We start from the raw sequence: 16,735 nt of genomic DNA on the forward strand, positions 1-16,735 counted from the left end.
AAGAACGGCAGTGCTGGCTGGGCGCGGTGGCTCACGCCTGTAACACTTTGGGAGGCCAAGGCAGGCGGGTCACCTTAGGTCAGGAGTTCGAGACTAGCCTGATCAACATGGAGAAACCTGGTCTCTACTAAAAATACAAAATTAGCTGGGCGTGATGGTGCATGCCTGAAATCCCAGCTACTCGGGAGGCTGAGGCAGGAGAATCACTTGAACCCGGGAGGCAGAGGTCGTGGTGAGCCAAGATCGCACCATTGCACACCAGCCTGGGCAACAAGAGCGAAACTCCATGTCAAAAAACAAAACAAAAAACAAAAGTATGACAGTGCTACTGATATGAACACAGGACAGAGTGTTTGGAGGTTCAGGGACACGCCCTCCCCAGCCTTCCTGACTAGTTTCCAAGTATATGTCTCTGTATACAATCATCGCTCAATCAATGCCTGCCGCCTGGTGGCCTGAACTCTTTGGAGAAGCACGGGGCCTTGGGTCGGCTTCCCTGGAAGCAGAGGCTGGGGCACCGATGCAGGTGTCCATGGTGGGTGCTGTCTGGAGAGGGACGAGGAGCAAGGCAGGAGTAGGAAGGGGAGGTCTCCATGAAGTCAAGCACTGCAGGCCGGGGGCGAGGGTGGGCGAGGCAAGTGAGGAGTCGGGCAAGTGGGATAACGAAGCCCACTCATGCCCAGGGGCACAGCCCGAGAGCAGGCATCTCCTTGAAGCTGGAGCCCTGGGTGCCTCACCTCACCCTGCACTCGGGCATGAGACACAGGAACTCTGGAGCATGCGCTGTGGCAGTTTGTCCTGTCTTGAGGCACGATGGCTGGAAGTCATCCCTATCCACAGGCCACACCTGTCCCGAGAGTGTTGGGAAGAGGTACTCGCGCTCCCTTCCCACCCTCCTTCCTCCTTCCACGGCCAATGAATGATGCACCACCTTCTGAGCAGCCTCCCTTGGACCCTGGAAATATCAGTCTCTGGCCTTCCACACATGGCTGGCACCACTGGGGCCTCACCACAGGCCTCGTTCCAATCCCCAGCTGCTGCTGGTTTCCCTGGCCCCTTTGGCATTCACGCAGCAGACACAAGCATGCTAGGTAGTACAGGCTCAAGATATGTCCATTGAATAAGTGAATGACAACTGCTAAAGCTAACACACATTCATTCATTCAACTCATCACAACTGAGCCCCTACCACATCCCCGGTGCCATGTGGAGTGGACAGGTTAGTGCAGGGACAGGCAGTGCTTAGAAACGGCTCATGCAGGACTCAGATGGCTCACCCTGAGCAGAAGCGCATGTTCTATGGTTGCTCTATGCAGGGCCCTGTGCTGAGAACCTGATAGGCAGCTTCTCACTGAGTTTCTATAATGGTTGTATGAGAAAGGTGATCTTATAGACCCATTTTACAGGCGAGGAAACTGAGGCTTACAGAGGTGAAGTGAGTTTCCCAGGACCAAGACAGTTTGAATATCCTGGGCCCGACTCCAGATCATGTCCTTTAACTAGAAGGGGATCTGACTGTGCCCTTTGACAGTGGGTGAACTGGTAAGTGCAAAGTGAGGACAATGAGATACCTACACCCTCCTGGCGGTGGGGGTGGTAAGGGCAAGGCAGTGGTACCTGGAAAGCTGGGCCCAGGACCTGGCCAGAGTTGGTGCTAGGTGCCGAGTGGACAGTATGATGGTATTATTTTGCATTTGGGCACTGGGCATGGATGTCTGGGATGGGAAGATGCCTTAGGAGGGCAGGGGATGGAAATCAGGGGAGGGTTGCACTCTTTCTGTTCCTTGAGAATGTTCCCTGCGTATCACAGAACGGTTTCCCAAGTTGGGGACAAGTAGAGAAGGCAGAGTCAGCATTTGACATGGCTTGTCTCTGAATTGGACATGGGGACTGGGGAAGAAGGAATCCCTGTTCCTGGGTGTCTGGGACAGAGACCCGAGGAGAGGGTCACAGGGGTCAGTAGTTCCAGCCTGGGATGGTGGTGCAGTCTCTTCACTTGCAGGGCATGGGGCTGATTTGTAAACTCAACTCAACTCAACTCAACTCAACTCAACTCAACTCAACTCAACTCAACTCAACTCAACTCAACTCAACTCAACTCAACTCAACTCAATTTAACTCAACTCGACGCAACTCAACTAAAAGAGTGAGCCCGGGTGACTGCTCCTGTGTCCCTGTTCCTGCCAGGGCTGGGATGAGCTGGAATTGTGATGCCCACTTGACTGATTAGGATTATGAAGCTCAGGGCAGGACGGGAGCTCAGGACCTCACATTCTCACCTAAGATTCTTCCAGCCCCCTCAACAGTACGGGGGAAACCGCCCCCATGATTAATTATCTCCCACCGGGTCCCTCCCACAACATGTGGGAATTGTGGGAACTACAATTCAAGATGAGATTTGGGTGAGGACACAGCCAAACCGTATCAGGACCCAAGTCCCGTTCCGTTCATGAAATGGTCCTGCCTGCAGGGGGGCCTTTAAGCAGAGCAATGGCGCAGCCTGGAATTCCCAGGATGGCTTTGATGTCAAATATTCCATGCCTGTATCCTGATTCTTTATTCAAAGCATGTGGTTTCTGTATTATCTGTGTATTTTTTAGAACCCCAAAGCTCTAATGCCCTGCTCCTTTCTGTTGATTTCCAGAGGGTGAAGCCCCATTCCTTCCAAGTGGCTACCCTGGGATCAGCCACCAGAGGCTAAACTTCAGAAGAAGACTGCAGAGAAGGGCTGCAGGTAGGGCAAGACATCTGGTAAATGAGAAACAACTAAGTAGAAATATATTCAGCCTTAATTAGTACTGAAAAAAAAAACAAAAAAAACCCTAAGTTCAGTATTACTTGCCCATTAAACCAACAAAAATAAATACAATTGTTAAAACTAATGTTTGCAGGGTTGTAGAGAACCTGGTGAAGTAACTTATTTCTCCCATGTAACACGAAGGAACCTGAGACTCAGTGAGATGAAGAGCTTCTTCAAAGTTACTCCTGATGGGACCTACAAACTCTGAGACAAAACCTAGGAATGCTGATGCCAGGCCCCAGTTCCTAAGTCTACATTATAGCCTGTGTTCTTTGAAGACACATGGGTTATATCCAGAAGCTGATGTTTTTCCCTTATGCCTTTTTAACCCTCCTGGGCGACACCAGCCTAAGAGTTTTAGAAACCACCCTCCTCAAGAAGAAAGATCGATAATGTCTTGGTGATGCTCTCTAATAACAGTTTTTAATACGGTATTTCCAGAGGCTGGATTTGATGTTCTCTTTTGCAAAAGTCACCTAACTTTTCTGAGTTTCAGTTTCCTTATCTGTAAAATGAAGACAAAGGCCCCCAAGTTTCTCCTTTACCTGCTGATATGTAAGGTCCCTTCCTGTTTGATTTATATGCAGGCTGTGTAGCACCCTGTTGGTCCCAAAAGGCCTTTGTAAACAGAATCCCATGGTGACACTGAGTATCACAGACTCCACGCTCTAAAGAGGAAGTTTGTATTTAACGTGGTCCCAGCAATTGCTGCTACAGGGGGCATCAGATCCAGAGAGGAGATGGGATGTGTGTGAAGCCACCTCTGCCATCAATGTGTCATTTTCCCAACCCTGCTGGTTCTCAAGGGAGGGCAACTTTGTGCATGCATGTGCACCCACACACACGCACACCCCACCTGGGACACCTGACAATGTCTGGAGACCTTCTGGCTATCGCAACTAGGGATGGGGCGCTCCTAGCATTTAGTAGGTAGAGGCCAGTGATGCTGCTAAACATCCTGCAATGCACGGGGCAGCCCTTGTGACTAAGGCTGATCCTGCCTCACAAGTACATAGTGCCGAGGCTGAGAGCAGACCCGAACCCTTACCATGCCTGGCTCACCACTTCCTTCCCTAGGCCCTTGGATCTTTGAAAGGGAAAAGACCCTACCTGCTCGGTTCTCTGTCACCTCCCCAGAGCCCACCCCAGGACCAGCACACAGTGGTGCTCAACACAGATTAGCAAACCAGGACTCAGCCAGGTCTTCGGAAGCATAGCCCAGGGCTTTCCACCCTTCTAAGTATCACGCATGTTTTCTGTACACTTCCAACAGACCTTCCTCCAGAATCTACCTGGATAACCTCTCTGAATCCTTCATGATGAGCCTGGCCATCACCTCCTGTGGGAAGCCTTCTGTGATAACCCCAGGCTCCAAGGGGAGTTGGACATGAAGACCATCGCTCCTGCGCCCACTTCCTGCGCAGCACCTATCATCCTGGCTTGAGTTTGTCTGTTTTCCCTTCTCTCCCCATCACTCCTGCAACCCAAGAAAGGAAAGACTCTATCTTTTCCATCTCAATGTAGTGATGCTTAGCATACAGTAGGTGCTCAATAAATAAGAAATGAATACATATATCTTGCTCTTCTTCGATCTATTTTGCATTTAACAATGGGAATGACCTTTCAAATGATAAGATCAGATGAAACCCCCTGACAAAAATTCTACGGTGACTTCCTGTTGCACTTACAAGAAATCCCAGAGTCCTCCCCTGGGTCTTGCTGACTCTCAGGCCTTGTCTCACTGCACCTCCCCTGATTTACAGCCCCCAGCCATGCGGAGCTCCTCTACTCCCCAATACATCCAGCAGAGGCCACCCTCGGGCTCCTGCACCCGCTGTCCCAGACACCTGCAGTGCACGGTCCTGCTCTTCTCATGGCCGCTGCCTTCTCTGCCTGTGGGTCTCAACTTGAGTCCTGCTGTCTGAGAGACCTCCCTGGTGACCCCATTTATGGAAGCCCCCTCTAAGTTTCTATGATAAACCTCATTGGATCTGTCTTCAGAGCACTTCTGTGTGAGCCTACCTTGTTTATTTCTTATCTTCCCCTCCTAGCCAGAATAAAATTCCATGAGATAAGGATCTCTCTCTCTTTTGCATTTCAATAGCTGTAGTGGGTGAAATAGTGGCTCCCAAAAAGATATGTTCAAGTGCTAGTCACCGGAATCTGTGAGCATGACATTTGGAAAAAGGGCTTCTGCGGGTAAAATTGTTGAGGATCTCTGCATGAGATCATCCTGGATTAGGGTGGGCCCTAAACCTGATGACAGGTGTCCTCATAAGAAAAGGAGAGGGACATGTGAGACATAAAGGGACACAGGGAGGAAGGCCCCGTGGAAGTGGAGGCAGAGGCTGGACTGTTGCAGCTCTGGGCCTAGGAACACCCAACACTGCCGGCAGCCGGCAGGAGCCAGGAGCGGGCCTGGGGCGGCTTCCCCCTCAGAGCCTCCAGGAGGAGCCAAGTCTGCCCATAATTTGATTTCAGACTTCTGGCCTCCAGAGCTGCGAGAGGATGCACTTTTGGTGTTTTGAGCCATGAATTGTGCAGAAATTTGTTATGGCAGCCACAGGAAACTAAAGCCGTGCTTCCTGCTCTGACTTAGATCTAATAGATCCTCAATAAATAGTGTGGGACAATAATCTGAATCCTACTAACTGCCTGGCAGGGCCCCAGGTGTACACAGGGACTGAGCACTTAACTCTGGGAGCATCTGACTCTCATTACCAGACCCCTACCCTCAGCCCAGACTCCCACTTTCAGCCCAGGCCTCCCACTGTCATCCAGATCCCCACTCTCAGCCCAGACCCCGCTCTCAGTCCACACCCAGCCCAGACCCCGCGCCCAGGCAGCATCTCACCAGCCACCATTGGTAGGTGTCGTCCTCCAAGAGTGCGTTCTGGGCAGTCAGCAGCGGCTGCATGGTCTGGTTGAACTTCTCGTCAAACCAGGCCGAGAGCTGGCGCTGCCCGATGCAGTGGGTGCAGGTGCAAGGCCTGTGCTTGATAAACCTCTTGAAGTTCTCGGAGAGCCCCAGGACCATCTGCTTAGGGAGCCAGGTGGTGGGCACCATGGTGTGGGAGTAGTTCAGGAAGAAGGAGGTGACCACGATGAAGAACACGACGAAGGTGAGCACTTTCAGGCTCCTCTTCCGCAGGGTCACCATCTTTGCAGTCCTGATGGTGGCCTCCCACGATGGGTAGCAGGAACTCCCTCCTAAGAGAGGAGAAAAACGGAAGAAAAATCCCAGAGGTGGAGGCTCAATTAGAAGGGATGGCGGGAATTCCAAGGGAGGACACAAGGGCCGCTAAGCTCGATTTCACTCCCACTGGGGGATGATCCCCAACTGTGTCCCAGACACCGCTGTGTGGTAGACCAAGGCCATTCGTGGCATGTTGGCTTTGCTTGCGTATATTTACCTTTTCAGAAAATAAAGTAGCCTATTCGTCTTCAATCCTTAAAGAGCTGATAATGTCTCTTCATCAAGCTTTAACCAGCGATTTCCTTTCCCATCCAGAGAAGATAAGGGGTCATTAATCTCTGTGACAGTCCAGGGTCCCTCAGGAGCGAGGACCTCGAAGAAAGGGTCTTGGTATAGCTGGGAGGGAAGCTGTCTCTGCCGTCCTCCTCCAACTGTGGTTTCTGATGATCCTTAATTAGGGCTTTTTCTTTCCCATCCTGTTGCCAGGGACATGGTGGGTATGCAACCTGCTTGATGAAGGCACAGAAGGTTGTCTGTCATCTGCAAAGAAAAGGAGGAAGAAAATAGGGTGAGATTCTGTGATCCTGCTATAAAAAATGTTTCTCTCCACATCTCCACCAGGATGTATTCCGTGGTCTTCCTTCTGGTGTCATGCCAACCTGGCAGGTGGCTCTGGATGGTTTATCTACCTTTGTGAGCCTCAGTGCGTGCATACAATGGATGTTATCATCTATTTGCAAGGTTATTATGGGATGCAGAAGGTGTCCCCTCCATGTTTCCAACAAGAACCTGGCACACTGACACACTCAACAAACATTTGTCAAAGAGCTCGTGATGCGTGTAGGTACAATATACACAGGGATTGTTAAATGCATGTTATTTGCCTTTCTCTCTACTTCATTCTCTTCCAGATTTTGGATTTTGGCAACAAGCACAACAACAATGGTATGCTTAGAGAGTGGCCCAGGGTTCCTTTTACCTGGGCATTCAAGCTCTGCCAATTGGCCTCAGTTCCATAAAAAGGGGCCAGGTTCAAATTGTGATTTCCCAGCTGTGGAGCCTTGGGGAAGTTATTCAACCTTCCTGACCCTCAGTTTCTTCTTCTGCAACACCGACTTATAGAATGGTTATGAAGATAACACCCCTACTTATAGAATGGTTATGAAGATAAGATAAAATGATGTATGCTGGGCTTCTGGTATCTATTAGGCCATTGCTGAACTTTAATTTTCCTTCTTCAACAGGTGAATGAATCAATATTCTCTGATGATCCACTAAGAGCTGAGAGGATGAGATATTCATGCACACGTATCTCTTCAGATAATCCTCAGAATATACTGCCAGCTAGATACTAGTTTCTCTTTTTGTCTTGGAAGAAACTGAGACTCAAAGAGCTTAGATGACTTGCCTAAGGAAAGGAAGGTGCAGGATCTGAGTCCAAATCCACAGTCCTCTGATTCCTTGCTTCTGGAGGGGTTCAGGGACCAGGAACAGGGGGTTGGGGGGCTCTACCCTGGAGCAGGCACCTGTCTTGTTAACTGGTCTTCAGATTACTATGGCTGGAGGGATATAGAGCAAGGGGGCAGTATTCTTTTGAAGAAGGCAAATGGGTACCTCTCAAATGCCCATTGGAGACCCCCTGGCTCTCACCGACACCTTGGGATTTCTGTATGGTACAACTGTGGTTACACCTCTGCCCTGGAGCATGGTCTCTTTGGTCTTTGCTTGGAATGCTGAAGAATGGAAGGAATCTGATCGATTCCTCCCCATCCTCAAGGTGTAGATCGTCAATAAGCAGGGTATATTTTTTTCCAGGAAAATTTGAGTTGAAAGGAGATCGATCACCTTTTGGTAGAAAGGGGGGCAGCTCCAAAACCATATTAAATCCACAGTGCCTTTCTGGGGACATCCAGGGCCCAAGATGCATAGGGTGCAATCCTCTACAGCTTCCAGAACTAGAAGCCCAACGTATGGAGGACAAGGTCTGAGCTCTGCAGCTCAGTTGGCAACGTCATTTCTATCCGGCCTCTGCTCCAATTTTCACTTTTCATGACAACCTAGATTTTGTTTATAACCTAGTGGTGTCCACAGGTATCCCATCCAATTCTCTCCCCACCTGCCCCCATCAAGGAGCAGCTCTGTAATTTAAGTAAGAATAACTTCTGCATCATCACAGGTAGGCTCACAATTCACTTGACTGGTAGAGGGTTCCCACCTCTTACCCCAGTAATTGATCCAGGGATGGGCATGTGCCTTAATTCATCCAGCCAAGCTTCTGTAGGGAGGGAAGAAACTTTCTTTTGCTCTGGCTAACTTGTTGTTGACACGTGGAACATCCTGCTGGCTATTTTGCTAGCATGTGTAGAAGAGACCAGAGCTGAACAACCCAAACAAATGGTGCTAAGTCCCTGATCCTGCAAAACCTGCAGCCCCACCCTCAGTTACATGAGGGAATAAATCTCCTTTATGGGGTAAAGTAGGTTATTTGTAACTTGAAGCAACATGACTGACTGACGGGTCACAGTTGCTCCCACCTCTGTGCCCCTGCTCAGGCTGTCCCCACTGTCCAGAAAACCACCCCACCCTGCTTGGCCGATGGCTCTTACTCATTCTCTAGGGCTCAGCTGGTGCCGACTCCTGGAGGAAGCCCTGCTCTCTCCTGGGGTGAGGTAGGGGCCTCTCCTGGTTCCCCAGGTCCTGGCTGCACTCTGTCTGCGCTCTTCACACATATGTCTCCTCCCTGGACTGGGAGCAATGTGAGGATGGAAACTCAGCCTCGCTATGGCAGTGACCCTGTCACCCGTGCACACACTCATGCTCAGTGGAGGCTTGGGTCACGAAGGAACCCAGAAATGAATGAAGGGAAACAAAATGGCCAACAGTCTAGAGGGAGATCTGAGAAAGAAAGCACAGACTCCGAGTCACATTTTCATTCTCAGCAGCCTGTCCCACTCCACTCACTGCGTGACCATGAACAAGTCACCTAGCCCTTCTGAACCATCACTTCAATGGGAAAAAGGGATTGATAACACAAATTCTGCTCCTTTCTCGGGGCCGTCAGCCCATCAAGGTTGTCCATTCATCTCATTCATTGACTGCATATTTGCTGGTCCTTGCGTTCTCCAGGCCCTGGACAAGGTGGCTGGGGTACATCGTAAAAGGATCTAAGGTAGGGGCCTCCCAGGCATCAATAGGGCCCCAGACCCTGTGGAACAAAGGAGGTCTGTATGGCTGGATCAGACAGTGTGGAGGAGAGGAGTGGGTGGGGGGTGAGAGGGAATCTGAGCATGCAGCTGGGGTGAGAGTGTGTTGGGCCAGAGTAGCCACAGTCAAGACTAAGTTTTCTCTGGGTGACATGGAAACCCGCTGGTGGGGCTGAGCAGAGGAATGCCATGGTCTTACTACATTTGCCTTTATAATGAGCAGGGCCTAGGACACCCTTGCCCTTAGTGCCTCTGCACCCCTAATGCCAGGGCAGAGATGAGTTCCCTGAAACAGATGACTGTTGAACCGTGTTGATCAAACAAGGCTCTGGATGAGAGGTCAGGTTTCCTACGATGTCCTGCCTCTGCGTGAGAGATATTAACGCTCTAGGCTGCTGCTAAGGGTGGGGTGAGAGGCAGGGCAGAGGGGAAGGTTGTGCTGCACAGGCTGTGGGACTGTGACAGCCTCCTCTCCTCTAGGGTATCCTGCAGCCACACCTCCAAGGCCAAGGCACTCCCCATAACCATCAGAGGCTTCTGAGCTGGTATTATTTAGCTCTTTCCAAAGCCCTGGATAAAACTGCAGTGGAAAAGCAAGAACACCGCTCCACCCCTTCCCTGGCTGCAGGGGAGAAACCAGGACTGTATGTCTTCTCCGTGCTCTAGCAAGTGTGGGGCAGCCTGCAGGGATGGGGGAATGCCAGCCCTGGCTCCCTGAAATGAAATCTGAGCCAAGACGCCACAGACCAAAGATCTCTGCATGCCAAGTGTGTGGTGAGGGAGGCCTGGCCTCCCAGAACAAGGAGAAAGAAGAGAGGGAGCAGGGAAGGATGGGAAAGGAGGGAAGCTGGCTCCCTGTCCTCTGCCAAATGGCAGTCATTTCCCAGCCACATGCTCAATACGAGGGGGCATGAAGCACCTGCACACAACAGAGCTTAGTGGGGTCACCAGCACAAGACTGACAAATGTCAGCACACTTTTGGGGACTGAAAAGTAAGAATTTCCCTAAGGAGAGTCCCTAGTGAAGATAAACTCCTCTGGCAATAGGGAGTTGGGAGGCAATGACCAGAGACTGAGAGAACTGTGTGAAACTCCTGGAAACACAAATGAATGAACCGCACGGGGTTTTGAACCTGTAGTAAATACCGGCTGAACGGGATGGTAGTAAATACCCATCACAGGCTGGGATGCCCTCCCAGCCCTTCACACAGCCCCTGGCACTATGGTCACCGGAGAAATGCCTGAGCAAACTGTGCAGGCTGTTGGCAAAGTTGACGCTTTCAATATAGAGCGGGCACAACTTTCCCCATGTGATCCCCAAGCCACCAGGAGAGGTGGGTAACCCTTACGCTTGTCTCCCTGAAATGAAAAACTAAAACCCAGAGAAGGCAAGTGACTTATCCAAAGTCACACAGCAAAATGGTAGCACAGACTCCTGCCTTCTCCTGTGGCTTTCTATGTAGCTGTGGCTCATCATTCAATTCCATCAATACTTGCTCTTATCTTCCCTTTCTTCCCTATTCCCTTTCTGATAACTTCTTTGGACTTGGTTTACTGTCATCTTCCCAGCCTCTTATGTTGGATAATACCTTGTTTACCCGCCCCACTTCTTGCTGTGCCTACTCTATTTGAATTATGGATTCAGTTCTTCATTTCAGTGGTGTCTTTTAGTTCTGGAATTTCTACCTAATTTTTTGACAGGTTCTACTTTGTGGTGAATTTCTCCACCTTGTCATCTATCTTTGTGCAATTATTCACCACAGCCATCTTAAAGCCCACACTGGATATCCTGTGATACTTGGATAATGTGGGTCTATTTCTATTGTCTATTTTCTCAATTGCTCTCTCTTTCTTTGGTTATTTGGTTCTGTCCTTGGCAGGCCTGGTTGCTGTTTGTATTGTGTATGACAAAAATGCAGAGGCTCTGGATGAGGCTGTCCTCCTTCAGAGAGGACTGGTTGTCTCCTGATGAGCAGGTACAGAAGTGGCACATTACTTTGTTCTAACTGCAGCTGTGTTTCACTTTTCATGAAGACTGGTCTATTTCTGGTTTACTCTTACCCCTGGGGCATAGCCGTTCTCAACAGGTAAACTGAGATGCTTATCAGGGTGACTCTTTCTTATAGGCCCCTATCTCCAATTTCTGTCTCCCCTGTACTATGAGATCACCATAAGCTTAGCTTAACTTTTTAGGCTTTCTTTTTTGTTTGTTTAGGGTTTTTTTTTGTTGTTTTCATTGTTGTTGTTGTGTTTTTGGTTTTGAGATAGAGTCTCACTCTGTCGCCCAGGCTGGAGTGCAGTGGCGTGATCTTGGCTCACTATAACCTCCACCTCCTGGGTTCAAGTGATTCTCCTGCCTCAGCCTCCTAAGTAGCTGGGACTATGGGCACATGCCACCATGCCTGGCTAACTTTTGTATTTTTAGTAGAGACGAGGTTTCTCCATGTTGGTCAGGCTGATCTCGAACTCTCGACCTCAGGTGATCCACCCACCTTGGCCTCCCAAAGTGCTGGGATTATAGGCATGAGCCACCATGCCCAGTCTTTTTAGCTTTTCATCTGCTGTTTTCTGCTTGGTTTCTTAGACTCTGGACCCATGAAGCTTAAGTGCTAGCAAATGGCTTGAAAGGCAAATTGTAAAAGGCACAGAGCACACGTTCTTTTCTTTGTGGTTCTTTTTGCTCTAGGTTCTTGGTTCCTTGGGTTTTGGTTGACTTAGTAGTCCTAGGTAGGACTAGACTCCCTCTACCTACCTACCTATCTCTGTTTTGTTTTCCCACCTTGCGAGACTGCCAGACACTCTGAACTGCTGCTCTCTGCTCGTCCTCTGAACCCTCTGCAAAAATCAGCACATACCTTGTGCAGAAAAGGAGCAGGGAATATTGGGTTTCCCCCAACTTATTTCCTTTTTCTTGCGGGTCTTCACACCTCAAGTCCTGGCTGCTTTAGTTGTTCTCTAATGCCTTCAAAGAGCTGGATTTCAAGTTTTTCCAGCTTTTATAGTTCTCGGTGGGAGAAAAGATCTGGTACAAGCTTCTGCCATTGCCCGAAGTAGAAGTCACAGCATCTTTCCATGGCCTTTCCATGTTCCTGTTCTTGGAGTGGTTGCCTGCATGTGTCAGGGGCTTGGCAAATTCAGAGAAGAGGGTGGGGCCCAGAGAGTCCCCAGAGGTGCCGAGGCAAACCTCCTCACACCAGCCAAGTGCACAGATGGCGGGAGGAAGAGGCAGATCTGCAGGCTGGAAAGTTGCAGCTGCAGCTGCGACAGCCACCACCTCCCTGCCCCACCCATGGGGTCCAACTGCATCTGCTTTCACTTTATGTCAGAACATCCTGCTCCCAGGCCAGCTCTGCACAGACAGCGAGGATGACTTCCAATGCAACACATCCGGGGACTTCCCATTATTGAAAAACAGATCCTCCCATGTCCTGGCCTTTGGGATCCTGGCCGGCTGGCTTCGTGTATGGGCACAGGGTGGGACCAAGTAAGACCTGACCAGTAAATCTTGGATACTTAATGGCCCTTAAACCTTCCAGTAAGAAGAATGACTCCTTTCTGAACTGCTCTCCGGCCCATACCTGGTTACTGGGCGCTTGGAGCCCATTTATTCTGGTTTTGTGAAGAATTTCCTAGTGGGTCATGGCCAACAGTTGTCTGAACAACAACAACAAAGGCACAGAGAGAACTGCATTCAAATCCTGACTCTTCCCATTCCTGGCTGTGTGTTCATAGGCAAGGCACTTGCCCTCTCCGATCCTCAATTCCTGAATCTACACAATAGGATTAAAAATGCTTACACAGACCGGGCATGGCGGCTCATGCCTATAATCCCAGCACTTTGGGAGGCTGAGGTGGGCGGATCACTTGAGGTCAGGAGTTTGAGATCAGCCTGGCCAACATGGTGAAACCCTGTGTCTACTAAAAATACAAAAATTAGCCGGGTGTGGTGGCGGGCACCTGTAATCCCAGCTACTTAGGAGGCTGAGGCAGGAGAATCGCTTGAACCTGGGAGGTGGAGGTTGCAGTGAGCCGAGATCGCACCACTGCACTCCAGCCTGGCCGACAAAGTAAGACTCCGTCTCAAAAAAGCAAACAAACAAAAATGCTCACACGAAGGGTTGCTGTGGGATAAAAGGCCTTGCACAAAAGTGAACAGCTCAGTTCCTGCCACAGAGTAGATGACCACAAAGGTCAATTCTGTCTCTCGCCACTAAGCTTCAAGGTCCTCATTTGTAAACAAAAAGGAAAAAGTCCAGCAGAACCCTTGGCCTGTCCTACTGGCAGGGTTATTTAAAAGACCAAATGAAATCAGGCATCAAATCATGCAAACTAGTGGTATTACACAAATGGTGATTCTGGCCGAATTCATTATTTGTGTGAATTCCTTGATGTGCTAAACAGCTAAATCTTCATGCTTTCTACTCCCGTGGCCAAGACCTCCCAGGACCTGCAGGAAGGAGCTCCTAACACACTGGGGGAAATGTCAGGGTTCCCAGGGTTTCCCAGACCCAGACTCTGCAACAGCCATGCCTTGGGTCAGGAGGCAGCTAGTCCCAGAGGCTTATGTAAGGAGTCAGGCCCACCTGAGTTTGCAACCAGCTTTGACCTTCCCCAGGAAATGGTTCCTCAAAGTTGCTCTGATAGCTCCAATTTTCCACTCTCCAATCAGTCTTTTTTCCCACATGCTTGGAAACGCAGATGCACTGTCTTCTGAAGTATCCAAGATTTACACATCCCCAGGAAAGCCTGGCCACCTCACAACCTCCGACTGCCAGTCTTGAATTGGGGGTCATCTCGTTTTTTGCATTGTTTTTTATAGTTTGCCAATACAGTCACAGCTGCCATCCATTTGACCCTTTCAGCAGCCCCATTCACTGGGTGGGGAACAGAACACAGGTATTGGGGGTCAGCCAGATCTGGGTTTGAATCCTGAATTTCCGACCTCCTAGCTGAGAGGTCTTGGGTAGGGACCTCATCTACCTCATCAGGCTCAGGGCCTGCACCAGCAAGATGGGGAAAATCACATCTCTTCAAAGGTTCACATGAGAGTTAAGTACATAAATGCTTCACATTTAACAGATGCTCAATACACGGGAGTTACCTTCACTGTCAACTTGCAGACAAAGAAACTGAGGCTGAGGGAGGGGAGGCACCTGGATTGAGTTAAAACAACCAGGAGATGGTAGAGCCAACTTGGACCAGGTCTTTTGTATCTTTGGGATCAATGTCTAAACGTTTCTTTCCTCTCTCCTTCCTTCCCTCCTTTCCTACATACTCTGTGCTCGGCATGGGTCCCCAGGAAGAAGATGCAGTCCCTGGAAGCTGAGTGTGTGGAACTTCCACATGGAACTCTCCCAGCACAGTTCCTTGTGCCTCTGTGTTACTACAAGGGAGTGTGTCTGACCTCCACTTTAATCCCTCATTCGGAGAATCAGCCTAATAAGAAAGCTGGGCCAAGTGAGTCAGAGCTAGAGGCACCTGGTTGGAAGCCTTGCTGGGCTTTAGCAAGCCCACCCCTGCCCCAGGATTCCTGCCACCTGTCCATCCCCCTGCAGCTAAGGGGTACTCCTGGCCTGATACCACTGACCCTGGGTGATGAAGCCTTCTCTTTGCTGATGTCCTTAACCCTCCCTTCTCCCTGGGTATCACATACTGGGAATCGTGATGGGAGACTGTTCAGAAACATTTAAGAACTCAACAAACTTGTAGCTATGATCAATGAATAAGGCTAGAAGCTAGAGTGGTATCTGCAATCCACACGGCTCAAATGCCCTATTGAGAGTTGCATCAATCCTGCCTGCATTCGAGGGTTCTCAGGGCACCCTGTTTCTTGCTGCCAGCAGGGGTTCCTATGCTGGCCACTGTCTACAGGAGTGAGGGTTTGTTCCCACCCGCTGTGTGCTTCCCCTAACTGCAGGGGCTGGAAGCCTGGGAACTACATTTCCCAGCATCCCTGTCCATAGTGCTCCGGAAATGGTTGAGATCTGACCAGTGATAGTTGGGACTGGCAGGTGGGCGAGGCAAGACCCTGCCTCCCTCTGGCAGTGGTAGAAGCTGCTGTGTAGCTGCCCCAGAATCTGGACTCCAGAACCTGCCTTCTTCTACCTCCAGGCAGCGGGGCAGCTGCAGATTCTGCCCTGACTTCCTGAAGCTTTGTGGCCTGTGGGCCTCAACCTGAAGCATTGCAGCCCAAATCCTGGAGGGCCCCCATTCTCACTGCCCGTCCAAGAACTTCATAAGCACCTGGATCCCTGAATCAAATCCTCACGCTTCAAGCTGCTGCCTCACTTCAATCCACGGATGTGGAAGCTGAGCTCAGAAACTGGAAGTCACTTTTCCAAGGATACACGGGAAAAGTGCACCAGGGCTAAAGAAAACCAGATGCCCAAGTCCCAAGACCCGCTTGACTCCTTAGAAAGAACCTGCTGTATTCTACAGGGTGGCTACCCCGGAGTAGGTGTTCTTCCCACTCCCAGGGGCAGGATCTTAGGAGGTGTCATGGGCTGCAACTGAAAAGAGAGAGAAGGTGGAGCTTTGGGGAGGAGAGAAGGTTGGGAGTTGGTTTAGCTGCTGCCACAAGGGGTGGGGGACTGTTTGCGGTGACCCCCAGGAAGTTACATGGGTGGCTGAGCCTCAAGTTCCTCATCCATAAAGCGGTGGTTAAAAACCATCCCTACTTGAGGTGACTGCATAGAGCAGTAATGTGTCAACATTGAGGACACCTACCATCGCCTTTGTCTTTTCTACACCCTGTTCTAAGCACAATACCGGTGCACATTGGCTGGGCCCACAACAAGCTACCGATGAGGGTACTGGGTATTATCTCCAGCTTTCAGAGCTGGGACAGAGGCCCGCAGTGGTCAAGCCACCTACCCAAGGCCCTCGGCCGGTAGGTGTAAAGTCAGGATTACGGCCAATGCAGAATCCCAACTTCACACCTACTGGTGTGAAGTGGATGAGGCCAGGCTGAGGTCGGCCCCTGCCCTGGGCCTCCTTGCTGTCTGAGCCGTGGAAGTGGGACCAGACTATCCCCATTCCGTGGTGGCAGTGTGAGCACTGAGTGGGCTTTGCGTGTGGCGCAGCTCAGGGCCTGGCAGGGGTGAGTGTGAGCCCTCCCTTCCCTTGTTTTGTTTTCTTTTCTCCTTCCAGCTCGGCTCCACCCGCTCTGAGTCACCCCTGAAGCTGGCAGCTGTGCTCTCATGGCCGAGCCAGGCCTGGACCCACTCAACGCCGCTCTCCTCTCCTGGGTCAGGAAGGATCAGCCGTGAGGGGAGCCAGACCCATTTCCCTCCAGAAAACATCGTCCAAGAGAAACAGGGCCACAGTGAGGTGAAGCCTGAGAGGAGACCCTGGCCACTGCAAGGTACACAGGTGATGACAAGCTCCCTGTCAATGGCAGGACTGGGGTGGACATTTCTCTCCTTCTATCGATTAAAAAAATCAGTCTCGAATGAAGCCAGCCAGCAACTGTGCTGCTCTGAGGCTCCCTGCGCCTCCCAGGAGAGGAGAGAACACCCACCCCCAACCCCTGGGACA

At 50.5% G+C, this 16,735-nt stretch overlaps 1 protein-coding gene across 2 annotated transcripts in view; it reads right to left on the bottom strand.

Annotated features, from left to right (window-relative positions):
* Positions 1-16,735, bottom strand: part of ST3GAL1 (ST3 beta-galactoside alpha-2,3-sialyltransferase 1) — a 116,102-nt gene that overhangs the window by 15,296 nt on the left and 84,071 nt on the right. For both annotated transcript variants that reach the window (XM_058444163.1, XM_058444164.1), the window contains 2 exons: positions 6,214-6,536; positions 5,655-6,010 (listed from right to left, as the gene is read on the bottom strand). In XM_058444163.1, the coding sequence (XP_058300146.1) occupies positions 5,655-5,960 (306 nt within the window). In that variant the 5' untranslated portion in view covers positions 5,961-6,010; positions 6,214-6,536. The remainder of the gene's footprint in view (positions 1-5,654; positions 6,011-6,213; positions 6,537-16,735) is intronic.

Source organism: Hylobates moloch, unplaced genomic scaffold (genome assembly GCF_009828535.3).
Source record: "Hylobates moloch isolate HMO894 unplaced genomic scaffold, HMol_V3 SCAFFOLD_9, whole genome shotgun sequence".
Classification (NCBI taxonomy): domain Eukaryota; kingdom Metazoa; phylum Chordata; class Mammalia; order Primates; family Hylobatidae; genus Hylobates; species Hylobates moloch.